The sequence below is a fragment of the Sus scrofa genome, chromosome 15 (assembly GCF_054392235.1).
Source record: "Sus scrofa isolate SSC_HxYL_T2T_F1_AM1 chromosome 15, Sscrofa_HxYL_maternal_Yorkshire_Landrace_v2.0, whole genome shotgun sequence".
NCBI lineage: Eukaryota > Metazoa > Chordata > Mammalia > Artiodactyla > Suidae > Sus > Sus scrofa.
Window position 1 is genome coordinate 93,352,282 of NC_139397.1, and position 14,968 is coordinate 93,367,249.

General features: G+C 42.6%; 1 protein-coding gene across 10 annotated transcripts in view; it reads left to right on the top strand.

Moving 5' to 3' along the window:
- RAPGEF4 (Rap guanine nucleotide exchange factor 4) overlaps positions 1–14,968 on the top strand; it is a 320,273-nt gene that overhangs the window by 249,087 nt on the left and 56,218 nt on the right. For all 10 annotated transcript variants that reach the window (XM_084999522.1, XM_021075197.2, XM_084999527.1 and 7 more), the window contains 3 exons: positions 1,105–1,220; positions 7,931–8,019; positions 13,111–13,189. In XM_084999522.1, coding sequence (XP_084855648.1) covers positions 1,105–1,220; positions 7,931–8,019; positions 13,111–13,189 — 284 coding nt within the window. The remainder of the gene's footprint in view (positions 1–1,104; positions 1,221–7,930; positions 8,020–13,110; positions 13,190–14,968) is intronic.

Below are 14,968 nucleotides of genomic sequence, written 5' to 3' on the forward strand. Positions count from 1 at the left end.
TTCTGGTGCCTTTGGCGTTATTTAATGATGAATTACAATCTCGTTCCCGTTCCTTATGCATAGACACTTGTCCCTACACAGCCTTAAGTACTTGTCTTTGGTGGCAAAATTTCTCACAACAAAGTTTGTCTTAGGAATGAATTCTCCTTGTGCAAAAAAAAGTTAAAAATTAAAGCATTGAATAATATAGGGGGGAAAAAAGCCACATGGAATTTGACTTGCTTTTTATCCAGTCTCTTAAAATAGGAACCAAATGATGGGAGAAAGTACATTAAAATTTTTAATACATTATTTTAAATGACATTGAAATTCAAACTTTAGTCTTTTTGATGTTTACATACATGGAGTTTACACTCAGCCAAAAAATTCTTTGAAAGTATCAGATTAGGGTCATTAGCATTGCTGTACTTTACAAAGTTATTCAAAATAACTGAAAATGTGTTTAGCAGATTTCAAATAGATTTTTTTTTTTTTTTTTTGGTGGCTGCACCCACATCATATGGAAGTTCCCAGGCCAGGGATTGAATCTGAGCTGCAACTGCAACCTATGGCACAGCTGTGGCAATGCCAGATCCTTTAACCCTCTATACCAAGCTGGGGATTGAACCTGTGCCCCCACAACAACCAGAACCACTGCAGTCAGATACTTAACCCACTGAGCCACAGTGAGAACTCCTCAAACTGATTTTTTTTTAAAGTCTTTTGATTAGAGGGAAAACATGCCACTCCTAAGAAAATGAAATAGCCTCAGAAGAGAATGAAAGATCTCTGTTGAACCTGAGTGCTGTTTGCCACATATTTTTATAAAGAAAAAGTACATTGGCTCCTCTCTCTGCTGTATCACCCTCTCCCAAAGGTTTCTCTGAGCACAACCCTACTCCTCTCTCCTCAGCTGATTTTCTGAATCTGGGGTAAACGAGTTTTAAAACCACATGCCTCAAACCTCATCTCTGACCATTCCAGCCCTTGACTTTGAAAATGACTTAATTTGTAGACACAACAATTAGCATCACAAGTGCCAAATGAGTTTCTGAAGCATTTGAAATTTTTTTCATTGTCTAAGAAAACGGCAGCATCTGTATGTGGTGTAATTTGTATTTGCAGGACGTGGAGGCGAATACAGTCAGACTTAAAGAACACGACCAAGACGTCTTGGTGCTGGAGAAGGTCCCAGCAGGGAACAGGGCTTCTAATCAAGGAAACTCACAGCCTCAGCAAAAGTAGGTTTGCATCCAGCACTGTAATTGCCAGACTATGATTAACCTTTTCACATGGTCTCATCATTTCTACAATAGCACACTCTCCATTTTTGTGGAAGGCGGCAGTGTGTGTGTCCTTTTTTTTCCTCTGTATTGACTAATCACACATCTCGTGGAGGATAATGTATCCATTCCTGGCACTGCATTGAGCTTGGTGAAGCCTAGAGTAATTCGGGGGAAAATATTCCCCACTCTGAGACCACACTCTCTGTACCGTGTGCAACGTCATAGGTTTGGGGCAGAAGCGTTGGAGAGAACAATGGGAAGAGGAATGCCAGGCAGCTCAAGGGATACGCAGACCCCTGGGTGTGGAGAACCTTTGCTGTTGGTATTTCACATTTAGGCTTTCTCAAGAAGTGTTCTCAGCTTGTATCAGAATGAGCATCGGTGATGGAAGCCTGGCCTTCAAATATACAAAACAGTCTGTCGATCATGGCCTAGAAGCATCTATTTGGCCTCATCCAACTTATTCCTGCTGATGTCAGAAGGGTATTTGCTTTACATTTCTCGGGTCACCTGTTTAACTTGACTTTCGCTCAGTATATCTCTGTTCAGTTCCGTCTTTTACTGTGACTTCTTACATGAGACTTCTTTTAATCAAAGACACCAACTTGAGAATTGTAAGACAGGGGAATTAGGAAACGTAGCTCCAAGGATTGCTAGCAAATTACAGAATCTCATTTTTAAACTAAAAATTAATTTTTAGTCTTAGAGTAATTAAAAACACCAGTTCTGTAGCTAAAGAGATGTGGCCAAACACTATGTTGAGAAAGAATACATCCCAAGTGGTTTTCTTTCTTTGCCATTCATCAAGGCACTCACCATAAATGATGAGTTTTTATGGTGTAGACTGAAAGCCGAAAGCTCAGAGAGATCATCTGGATGAGTCCACAGATCTGCAAAGAAGGGAGGAAGAAACAGAACATTATTGACTAGCCACAATATATTTTGCATATTTTATCTCATCCTTATTTTGATCCCTTTTAACAGATAATGGGAAAATGTAGGCTCAGAGAAGAGGGTTACTTGCTCAGAATTGCAAGAGCTTGCATTCACGTCCAGCTTGACGAACTTCCAAGTCTAAGCTCCTTCAGCCTCACAACTTACTATAGCAAAATACAGTGTATAAACACTCTGTCCTTAACACTATCCAGTAAATGTTGCAGAGCAATATACCTCAAAAGGCCTGACATAAAATAGACTATATCAAAAACTATCCTTTGGACTTCCCCTTGTGGTGCAGTGGCCTAAGGATCCAGCATTGTCAGTGCAGTAGCTCAGGTCACTACTGTGGCATGGGTTCAATCCCTGCCTGGGAACTTGCTTTGCACACCACAGATGCAGCCTAAAAAAAAAAAAAAAAAAAAGGACTATCCTTTCACTTACAAACCTATAAAATTATCACCCAGAATTCTTTTTGTTTGTTTGTTTGTTTGCCATTTCTTGGGCCGCTCCTGGGGCATATGGAGGTTCCCAGGCTAGGGGTTGAATCGGAGCTGTAGCCACCGGCCTACGCCAGAGCCACAGCAATGTGGGATCCCAGCCACGTCTGCAACCTACACCACAGCTCATGGCAACGCCGGATGGTTAACCCACTGAGCAAGGGCAGGGATTGAACCCGCAACCTCATGGTTCCTAGTCGGATTCATTAACCACTGAACCACCAAGGGGAACTCCCCAGAATTCTTTATTATTTTTCACTACTATGCATTTTTTTTTTAATGGCTGCACTCATGGCATGTGGAAGTTCCTGGGCCAGGGCTTAGACCAAAGCCACTGCAGTTGAATTTTGAACCCACTGTGCCATAGTGGGAACTCCCTACCATGCATCTGTAAAATGTCCTTGCTCAAATATTTTTCAATACTTGTCCTTCCAGCCCCAAAAGCGGATGAGAATGAAAACATTTTTATGTGAACGTTGGGACTACCCCCAGTGATTTTCTTTAGAGCTCTTAAATATAACTAGACCATTTCATCGTGGTCATCTACATTCTTTAATAATGCCTCAGATGTCTGAGGAGAATGCTGCTCCTTGAAAAAGCGAGCCTTGAAAATCCTCCATAACCTTGAAACATTTGACCAAGAGACCCCCAGGAGGCCCGCTTCCTTCACCTCTTCAGAGGGTGGGAGGATGATCAAACGTGTTTGCTTGTTACAACAGCTTCCATTCAGAGCGCTCTCCAAATAGAGATTTTTGTGTGTGTGAAACCCCAAACGAAAGAGAAAAGGAGACCACATGTATTAAATTTATTTTAGGCCTGTTTCTGATTTCAGCTCTCTCTTCTTATTTGTAGACCCATCTGAATTTCTTATATAACTCAAAGCCTCGTGCAGGTTCACGGCACACCATTTAGGAAATATCAGGAGTACGAAATAGTGCCCCATGCCCCGTCCATTCCCTGAAGAATAAAAAGCCTCACTTTCAAGGGGTCATTTTCCGTGTCGAGCTTTCCTGAGCCAGACCAGTGTTGAAAAGGCAGGGCGTGGGTGGGGCCTGTAAGTGAATTTTGGCCTCATGTTCTGGGAAACTTGGAGAAGATGGCAATGACTTAACATTTAGGATCCTTTAAGGCCTCTGTCTTCTCAGAAATAATCCTGTTTCAGCTCAAAGAGGGTTGCCGTGAGCTGATAAGGTTGCTTGTCGGATTCACTTTACCCTGAGAAATCCAGAATAGTTTATGCGTGTAGTTGGTGCTCCACATCTGTGGGTTCCAATCAAAAATTTCCCTAGAGCAAAACTTGAATTTGCCATGCTGGCAACTGTCTAAGGAGCATTTTACATTGTATGTACAACTATTTACATGGCATTTACCTTGTATTAGATATTATAAGTAATATAGAGATGATTTAAAGTAAACAAGAGGAAGGATGTAGGGATGTAGGTTATATGCAAATACTGTGCTATTTTATAGAAGGAACTTGAGCATCCATGGATTTTGGTATCTGCAGGAGTCCTGGCCAGTCCCCTGTGGATACCGAGGAATGACCGTACATTGTAAACTTTCAAAACTGCCTAACTTTCCTCAAGCCACTCAACTCCGAGTGTGATATAAAAATGTCAAAAGCCAGAGTTCCTGTTGTGGCACAGCAGAAACGAATCCGACTAGGAACCGTGGGGTTGCAGGTTCGATCCCTGGCCTTGCTCAGTGGGTTAAGGATCTGGCGTTGCTGTGAGCTGTGGTGTAGGTCATGGATACGGCTCGGATGTGGCATTGCTATGGCTCTGGTGTAAGCTGGCAGCTGTAGCTCCGACTGGACCCCTAGCCTGGGAACCTCCATATGCCACGGGTGCAGCCCTTAAAAAAATTAATTAAAAAAAATAAAAATGTCAATAGCCACTGGGAACTATATCTAGTCACTTATGATGGAGCATGATAATGTGAGAAAAAGAGTGTATACCTGTATGTGTGACCAAGTCATCTTGCTGTACAGTAGAAAATTGATAGAACACTATAAACCTGCTATGATGGGAAAAATAAAAATCATTTTTTAAAAAAATGTCAGTAGTGAGACAGTATTTCTCATGATGGATAAGCCAAATGAAGCCCTCAGACGCTTACCACTTTGAATATCTTCTGCTCTGTGGTTATGTGGTTTTCATAAGAGAGAATTGAATGACTATTCCTATTTTAGTTACTGTGTTGCTTTTTCCTTAGACTATCAACCACCCCATCCTGTAACTCCATCCTGTTTGCAGAAAGATAGTCTCTTTGGCACCTTCCCCCACTTCTTTTTGTTCTAGGTACAAAGTCTGGTTCTCATTTTCACTTCTGACAAGGGAACCAATTTCTTGGTTTGAAAAAGATTTTCTCTCACAGGTTTAAAAACTCATTGCTTGAGTGATATATAACCAATCGAAGTTCTCTTTAACTTGGACTAGTGTAACTTTGTCATGCAATAAACCGAAGAGAGCCAAATTGTCTGGTTTTTAAGGCCTTCATTTCAACAGAGGTCAAGCAATAGGTGCCTGGCAGTGTCCAGCCTGCAACAAAGCAGTAGCATGTTTCACCCAAGCCCAGAGCTGCAAGATCACAGGCCAGAAGCTCCCTGACCCTCCCGCTCCAGAGCTCCCAGTCCTGAATAGCCTTCTGTGGAGCTAGGAGGGAGAGGACAGGGGTGGGCAGCCACAGCAGCTGTACCACTGGAGGAAGCATTTGGCAGCAAAAGGTGATTGCCCTGGTGTCTGTGATTGACCAGGTGGGCAGAGAGTAAGGATGCCATGTTCTCTCACTGGTGAGGTGATTGCGTCTAAGGCTTGTCACCCAGACAAGCCTTTGTTCTTCTTGACCAGACAGAACACCCTAGCTAAGGGGTGTCCTAACCAAGAACACCAGAATGGGAAGCCAGCCTTCCACCAGAGTAGCACTTCTGACAAGGGAACCAATTTCTTTTTTTGTTTAATTTTTTTTATTATAGTTGATTTATAGTGTTCTGTCAATTTCTGCTATACAGCAAAGTGATTCATGTATACATACACACACACACACACACACACACACACACACTGTTTCAGTCGAGGTTACCTTCCAGGAGGGCTGCATATACAGCCTCATTCACACAAGGGTTGCCTCACTCATTCTGTGTTCACATGCACAGGGTCATATTGTTGGGTTGCTTCTTCTCCATTCCACCTGCCAGGAAGTTAAGGCCCTGAGATGTACATGAGAGATGTTCTTGGGATCTTAACACACCTCCTCCAAGACCTCCAACAGGCAGGGAAAGGGTATCAGTGAGGAGGGGAAGAAATCCAAGTTCTTCTGGAGCGGAATTCTATTGCTGCCTTCCAAAGACAGGAGAATTTTATTTTCATTATTGATTTATTTCCATGGTTTTGCTTTAAGTCAAATGCCAAGCAGAAAAGCAAAGTCTGAGTTTTAGACTAGGAGCCTCATGTCATCTTAATGTAGTTTTAGCCTATAGTTTTCGCTCACTGGTTTGTTACTGTCTTGCATGTGATTTTGAAATAACCCAACTTCAATTTAAAAAATGAATTCTCCCGTGTTGACTGAAGAGCTTCCTGGCTAGATCTTCTGAAATAATGCCTAACACCCCCTACCATGCTAGATAATTTATATTTGACATTGAAATAGATGTTATATTCATGGATTTCTGCTGCTGTTTTCTTTCTTTCCGGTTTTTGTTTGTTTGTTTTTTGTCTTTTTAGGGCTGCGCCGCATATGGAGGTTCCCAGGCGTTGGGTCAAATCGAAGCTGTAGCTACCAGCCCACGCCACAGCCACAGCAATGCGGGATCTGAGCCTCATCTGCAGTCTGCACCACAGCTCACAGTGATGCCAGATCCCTAACCCACTGAGCAAGGCCAGGAATCAAACCCGTATCCTCATAGATACCAGTCAGGTTCATTAACCACTGAGCCATGAAGGGAACTCCTGATTTATTTCCTATTTAGATGCTACTGGGGTTTGTGTGTTTGCTCATTGGTGTTTGGAGGTTTTGTTTTCTTTTCTTTTCTTTCTCTCTCTCTCTCTCTCTCTCTTTTTTTTTTTTTTTTTTTTTTTTTTTTTTTTTTTTTTTTTTTTTTTTTTTGTCTTTTTGCCTTTTCTAGGGCTGCTCTTGCGGCATATGGAGATTCCCAGGCTAGGGGTCTAATCGGAGCTGTAGCCGCCTGCCTACGCTTGAGCCACAACAACACGGGATCCAAGCCATCTCTGCAACCTACACCACAGCTCAGGGCAGCACCGGATCCTTAACCCACTGAGCAAGGCCAGGGATCAAACTCACAACCTCATGAGTTCCTGGTCAGAACTCATGCAGCTTCATGGTTCCTAGTCGGATTCGTTAACCACTGAGCCAGGACGGGAACTCCGGTTTTGTTTTCTTTTCCTTTATTCTTAGCTGCATTTCCAAAGCACATACCAGTGTACAGTTGGGAAAGATGCAGCATTCCAGAAATAGGCAGGGGCATCCAGTGTGGGACCCAAATTTGACAACAAGCAGCCCATATATGGGTAACCTAGTGTACTGTCACTTCCCCTCGCCTGCTCCCCTGCCTGACCTGAGCTGCCCTGGGATTGACAGGGTCCTTTTCATTCCCCTTGGAACAGGCTGAAGTGCCTCATTTCCCAGCCTGCTGAAGCCATTCTCCAAGAAGTTTACTTTAGTCCCATGTAGGGAAAAAAGAAGAACATTTTAATAACTACTTCAGTTTCTGATTTTTCTGTCATCCTCCTGTGTAACTTTAACAGTATGCACAGTTTTTCTTACCATAATGGGAGCAGGGGTCATAAGTTATCACTATGGGTGTTTTCATCGTGGCGTCGGGGAAACAAATCTGACTAGTATCTATGAGGAGGTGGTTCGATCCCTGACCTCACTCAGTGGGTTAAGGATCCAGCATCACCATGAGCTGTGGTGTAGGTCGAAGACACAGCTCAAATCTGGCATTGCTGTGGCTGTGGCTGGCAACTGTAGCTCTGATTCGACCACTAGTCTGAGAACCTCCAAATGCCACAGAAGCGGCCCTAAAAAAAAAAAATAAGTTATCACTATGGTTCCCTGGGATCTCAAAAAAAAACCTTAGATAACTTGATGAAATGTCAATCAACTATACTTTAATAATAATAAAAAATAAAAAACTTATATATGTAAAAATTGTATATTAATGATTTGCCCTCTCTTGAAAAACTAATGATGGTTTAATTTCTTATCCAGGTATACTGTGATGTCAGGAACACCTGAAAAAATTTTAGAGCATTTTCTAGAAACGATACGCCTTGAGCCAGCTTTAAATGAAGCAACAGGTAAATACAGAGAACATTTGTGTGTCCATTATATCCATACAGTGCATTGTTTAAAAAAAAAAATTCTGAATCCATTCACAGTGCGTGTAGCCAAAGCAGCTTTATTTTATTTCATTTTATTTTTTGTCTTTTTAGGGCCACACCTATAGCATATGGAGGTTCCCAGGCTAGGAGTTAATTGGAGCTGTAGCTGCCGGCCTACACCAGAGCCATAGCAATGCGGGATCCGAGATGCATCTTTGACCTACACCACAGCTCACAGCAACGACAGATCCTGAACCCACTGAGCAAGGCCAGAGATTGAACTTGCAACTGCATGGTTCCTAGTTGGATTTGTTTCCGCTGAGCCACGATGGGACCTCCCAAAGCAGCTTTAGAAATGGGTTATTTGAGGGACCATTAGAAGAGCGTCCCCCCTCCCCTCCTCTACCCACTCAAGTCCTGGCTGTTCTTCGTGGATGGCTCAATCTCATCCGTACACTTTAGGAGCAGCCTTCCAAAGCCATTTCTTTTTTTTTTTTTCTTTTCTTTTCTTTTTTTTTTTTTTTTTTTTGCTATTTCTTGGGCCGCTCCCTCGGCATATGGAGGTTCCCAGGCTAGGGGTTGAATCGGAGCGGCAGCCACCGGCCTACGCCAGAGCCACAGCAACGCAGGATCCGAGCCTCGTCTGCAACCTACACCACAGCTCACGGCAACTTTCTGGGGGGTAGATTCTTGGGCTGCCCCAGAGTGTAACTAAACACCACCAGTATTAGTTTCCTAGCGTTGCTGTAACAAAGTCCCACAGACTGAGTGGCTTGAACAACAGAAATGGATTGCTTCTCCGTTTCGGAGGTTAGAAGTCCGAGGTCCAGATGAGGACAGGGTGGGTTCCTTCTGAGGGCTATGAGGGAGAATCCGTCACGCGTTTCACCCAGCTTCTGGTGGCTTGCTGATCATCAGTGGCATCCCTTGGCTTGTAGACACGTCACTCCAACCTTGGTCTTCTTTCATCTTCACACGGTCTTCTCCCCGTGTCACTTCACATAATCCTCCCTCTGTGCATGTGTCTCGCTGTCCAAATTTCTCCTTTTTATAAGGACACCAATCATATTAGATTAGGTCCCATGTTAATCATCTCAACTTGACTACATCTGTCAAGACGTTATTTCAAATAAGGTCACATTCTGAGGTTTGAACTCCAACATATTTCTTTTGAGGGGAAAAAAATCAACCCATATACCACCTTCTGGTGAACCAGTCTCGTTAATAGCTAAGGCACAGGTTGGAGGGTAAATGAGATGAATCTCATCAGCGAACCAAGCGTTCAGAGTTTTGAGATCCTTCTCCCCTTTGTTACCATCTTATGTGTGACTTTGAAACAACCTACATTCAACTCTTTAAAAAAAAAAAATCATTTGCTATTGGCCTGTCCTTTGGAATAATGAGTTCATATTTTCAGCAAACTGAGCTCCACAGAAGAAGATTTCTCACTAATACAAGTTCAGAAATTTATGTTAAAAACTTAGAGGTTATTCAGAGTCCATTCCTGTCACTTGGCAATATCCTCAAGGTAAAGTTATTATTATCATCATTATTATTATGCCTCCTAAAAGTCTTTTAGCATTGATTTACTTATTATTTTCTCATTGGGTCTCTCCCTTTGATTAAGTAGATTATCTGAGGTTTTTCCACTGTTGTGAATTCATGGGGGAAGCAGTCAATATAAAAGCCAGGATCTCTGGCTCCAGGGAAGTTATTTTCAATTATGGGTTGAGGATCTTGAGCTCCTTTTAAGCTGGATGGATGCTGGGGAATAAGAAGTCACCCTCCTGTCCTCGGGAAGTTTATAACCTGCCAGAGGACCTAAAGGAATATGCAGACAACTTGATCATAAGGCTCAGGGGCCCAGGCAGAGCGCCACAGAGAATACAGCCTTTGAAGTGGTCCTGAAGGAAGGCTGCTAACCAGTAACTGGAGACTGAGATAACATGAGTGCTGACCTAGAAACAGACCAAGGAGGCCAGGCACTCTGGCTTTGCTAGACTGTCATGTACATGTGTGTCACAAAGAAGGTAGGGCTCAGTATTAGGGTCCAGGCCTTGGAGAATCTTAAATGTGAAGCTAAGCACTGGGAAGTGGTTGAAGATGTCTGAGCAAGGAGAAAATGATAAGACCTTTTTTTTTTTTTTTCCTGTCTTTTTGCCATTTCTTGGGCCGCTCTCTCGGCATATGGAGGTTCCCAGGCTAGGGGTCCAATCAGAGCCACAGCAACGCGGGATCTGAGCCGCTTCTGTGACCTACACCACAGCTCACGGCAACGCCGGATCCTTAACCCACTGAGCAAGGCCAGGGATCGAACCCACAACCTTGTGGTTCCTAGTCGGATTCGTTAACCACTGAGCCACGACGGGAACTCCAATAAGACCTTTTCTTAAAGGCAGTCCTTGAGGGACCACTTAGGACAGGATTGCTTGCTTCCAAGAGGCAAACATAATCTCCGTTACACCAAGTTTCTAGGACCCGAGGTCAAGAAAACTACAGCAGATTTTTTCCCCTCTGATTAACTGTCGCCTAGGATGTATTATTGCCTAATGCAAGGAACAGCATCTTCTCTCAATTGAATATTGACTGGAAAAAAATTCTGGTACATTAGAGACTACAGCACCTAAGGAAAGATCTGTAAGATCTTTACTATGCATGAAGGACAAATGTATTCTTCCTTTAAAAGTCGCTTCTGAAAGAGGAGGGGACTGGATTTGCTTCTTAAAGACTTGAAGCCCAGGAGTTTCCATTGTGGTTCAGCAGGTTTAGAACCCAACACAGCGTCTGTGAGCATGGGGGTTCAATCCCTGGCCTCACTCATTGGGTTAAAGATCCAGCGTTGCGGTGAGCTGTGGCATAGGGCACAGATGCAGCTTAGATCCAGCACTGCTGTGGCTGTGGTGTAGGCCCACAGCCGTGACTCTGGTTCTACCCCTAGCCTGGGAACTTCCATATGCCACAGGTGCAGCCATGAAAATAAAAAGAAAACAAAACTTGAATTGTTTTCAAGTGTATTGCATGGCTGTCAACATAGGTTGTGATTCTTGACCATTCCATTGATATTAGAACACATTCATCTCAAAATTTAATACTAAACTTTATCCCCCGCGGTTTTTCTGGTTTTGGTGTTTTGTTTTTTTTTTTAACAAGTAATATTCATGGATTGAATATAAAGAATAAATCAGTATATTTTTCCTAGTCAAAAATACGAATTGCTACCTGGTCATCTGGACACTAAAAATACTCTTAGCGCAGCCTCATGAAACCCATGGATGCAGTGGGGTGGGAGGCCTGAGAAATGTCAGGGTTGACAGTGAACCTGGTTTGTATCATAGACATGAACACCCCTGGGCTTGATAGTACATCCTCTTAATTTACCTGCAAATATCTATCTTCTGCCTAAGACCTCTTGGTTTCCCAGACTTTCTACTTCCATGACCAGCATTTGTCCTTGAGTGACTTGGGAAATGATTTTCTAGTAGGAAGTGATTTTAAAAATCAAGTCTCAAGAGTTACTGCCTATGGGAACAAAGGCACAAGAAAGCCACCTTGATTTGAGATGTGGGAACTGGGGGATTACCGTGCTGATTGGCCGGCTCTCCAGCCCTGAAGCACCCTACTCAAATCTCTGCGTTAGCAAAATTTACATGCCTGTGTAACACAGGCCTCTGGGAGCCTTATCAGCGTGCATTTTCTCTCTTACCCTCAGAGAATACCTATAAACCTTAAAAAGATGACCCTAGATGTTAAACTCGGACATGTCAACGTCCTTTTAATACTTAAGAAAAGACATCCCTTACAGCTTCCATCTGACACCTCCGCACCGTGTCTGTTTGCATGTAATGGGACGGAAATGACTAGTAACATCTAGTGATAACAACCTGGGTTATATTCATCACTTACATTTGAGTATAAGGGTTTTATGTGACATGATAGAGGTATTAAACTAAAGCTAAGGTGGAATCATATTGCATTATATACACGTATCAAATCAGCATATTGTACACCTTAAACTTACACAATATTGGGGGACAGTTATATCCACTTTTAAAAATGGGTACAATGGTTAAACTTGTAGTCAGTGATTCCCGTTTTGATGGTATTTGTTAACTTAAAATGTAAACATTGGAGATTCAGTGTATGTGGTTAACATGTTCATATTTCTCACTGTTTTCTATTTGAAAAGTTATGTGGCTTTCACAAATCTCAGCCACGGCAATTCATTTTTTAATCGAAAACCCCCTTAGCATCTTGGATTCCAAAGCTTTTAACAGGTGTACTCCTAAGGCTCTTAGATCTGTCTTCACATATTTTCCCATCAAGGCTGCCTGGATTGTGTTGTCTTTGCAAAGGAGGACCAGCATCGAGTTCAAAATGAAGCAGATGAGGCTTATTTGGGGGGACTTGGCTTAATTCTCGTGCCATCTCCCTACGTACCTGGCTACAAAATAGCTTCAAATATAGGCCAGTCACCGTTTTAATCTACTGGAGAGCTTTTGTTTTGCTTTCTATTGCTGCTCACAGCCTTTATCTTGTCTTTTTATTTCTTCTTTTTTTGCTGCTTTTGTTTCCCTCACCAGTTCTCTGCTCTTACCACCTCCTTTTTCTATAATTCTGTCACACTTTCATCTTTTATTGCTCCCTCTGAAAACAGGAGGTGAAAAAGAAATAAAGGAAAAGAGGTATTGACAAAAGACAGGAGGTATAAAGTAGACAAAAAAAATGACCATGTCTTAATTCTGCATGCATGGTATTGCGGCTCTTAAATTATATATATTTAGAATTCACTGTGGCTCAGGTGACCAGTGCCATTATTACAAATCTCTTTTTAAACTACTGTATTTTTTTTTTGTCCATTGTCCTAAAAAATTGAGGTTTGATCTCCAGCTCGGTCAACCCTATCATTTTTATATGCGCAGTCCTCCTTCGTGTAGTAAAACTGCAGTACCCCCGAGCCAACGTCTAAGAACCATTGGCCGAGAACAAATGAATAGATACTCTTGATTTCCAAAACATTTCTACAGGAATCTAAGTTCCTTTTCTGCTTTGTTTTTACCCCCCCTGCAGAGTCTGTCTTAAACGACTTTGTTATGATGCACTGTGTTTTTATGCCAAATACCCAGCTCTGCCCAGCTCTGATGGCCCAATATCCTTTTGTTGTAAGAAGTCTGTTCCCTCAACGACACTGCACGTGTGTATCTCATTGCATGCTCTAAGGTAAGTCATGGCCCAAGGTAGAACTGTGCTTTTGACCCTTATCAAGCTCCGAGATAGCAGTGGTTTTACCCACACAGAGATGTCTAGCTCTTCCTGGCCTGGTTTTGCTGTGCTCTAAGGATTTCCTCTTCATTTCCTGTATAGAGAAACGTGAGCCAAGTCACCTCAGGAAGGTGATGCTGATGAGAAATATACATACCTGGGAGGTAAGCTAGAGAAGACTACAGAGAAAGATATCATCAGGGGTAGTTTCCTAAGCCCGGAGACAGACTTTGTACCTCTGTTGGGGTACTATTAAGCTGTAGTATTAATCTGACCACTAACCTGCTGAGATATATACAAGTTATCATTGTGGGGTCACTTTTCTGTCACATTTCTCCTAGTCCACCCTGTCCTCTATACACCGAAATGTATTCCTTTGTTGTTATTTTTATTGTCCCATTGACTTATGTCAAAGATACAAAACTTGAAATTTTAATGGCAGTTCTTCTAGGCATCTTGACACTGAGCTTGTTTGGAGGGGCAGTTTTTTGGTTTTTGGTTTTTGGTTTTTTTTGGTCTTTTTGCCTTTTTCTAGGGCGGCTCCTGTGGCATATGGAGGTTCCCAGGCTAGGGGTTGAATCAGAGCTGTAGCCACAGGCCTACGCCAGAGCCACAGCAATGCCAGATCCGAGCCACATCTGTGACCTACACCACAGTTCACGGCAACGCCGGATCCTTAACCCACTGAGCAAGGCCAGGGATTGAACCTGCAACCTCATGGTTCCTAGTCAAATTCGTTAACCACTGCGCCACGACGGGAACTCCGAGGCAGCTTTTCAATAGTCTGTTGGGTTGACCACTTGGTACACAGTGTCCAGCACAAGGGGAACATTCAGAAGATAGAGGTTGAATGAGAGAAGTGAATGAGTTACACCCTCAAGTTTGGCAGAAGGTGACAGTATATTTTCCAATTCTGCTTTATTTTTAAAGCAGAAAAAGTTTAGGCCCCCAAATAATTGGCCTTCTTTTTTTTTTTTTTTTTTTTGTCTTTCTGTCTTTTCTAGGGCCACACTCGCGACATATGGAGGTTCCCAGGCTAGGGGTCTAATCGGAGCTGTAGCCACCAGCCTACACATTTCCAGATCCGAGCTGTGTCTGTGACCTACACCACAGCTCACGGCAACGCCAGATCCTTAACCCACTGAGCGAGGCCAGGGATCGAACCCGCAACCTCCTGATTCCTCGTCAGGTTCATTAACCACTGAGCCATGACGGGAACTCTGAAACACTTTGGCCTTTTTAAGCAGTTGAATATATCGAGAATGGCCTTCTTTATTCTGAGCAATCCAATCACTGTTGGCATGTTTTCCTTTTTCAGAATTACAATTGCCCTGATTCTCATTTTCTTGTTCACCCATAATTCTCTTTGAAGTCAACAGAATGTGTGAGGAGAGGAGATTGGAGTTGTGTGTTCTATTCAGAGGATGCTGCAAGAGTGAGATTTGGGTGTTTATTTGCCTGGAAACTCTTTCCAAGTAACAACAGTTTAATGAGACTTAAACATATTATATATTCTTTCTAGTTCATATTCAGTTTTTCACTAGTAAAATGAACACATTCAGCATCTTTCTGTGCTCTTTTAGCTCCATACATGGTAATCATTATTAGACCTTTGAGATTTGTTGGAAAGAAAATTAAAAACCACCATTGAGTTTATATTTTTTTT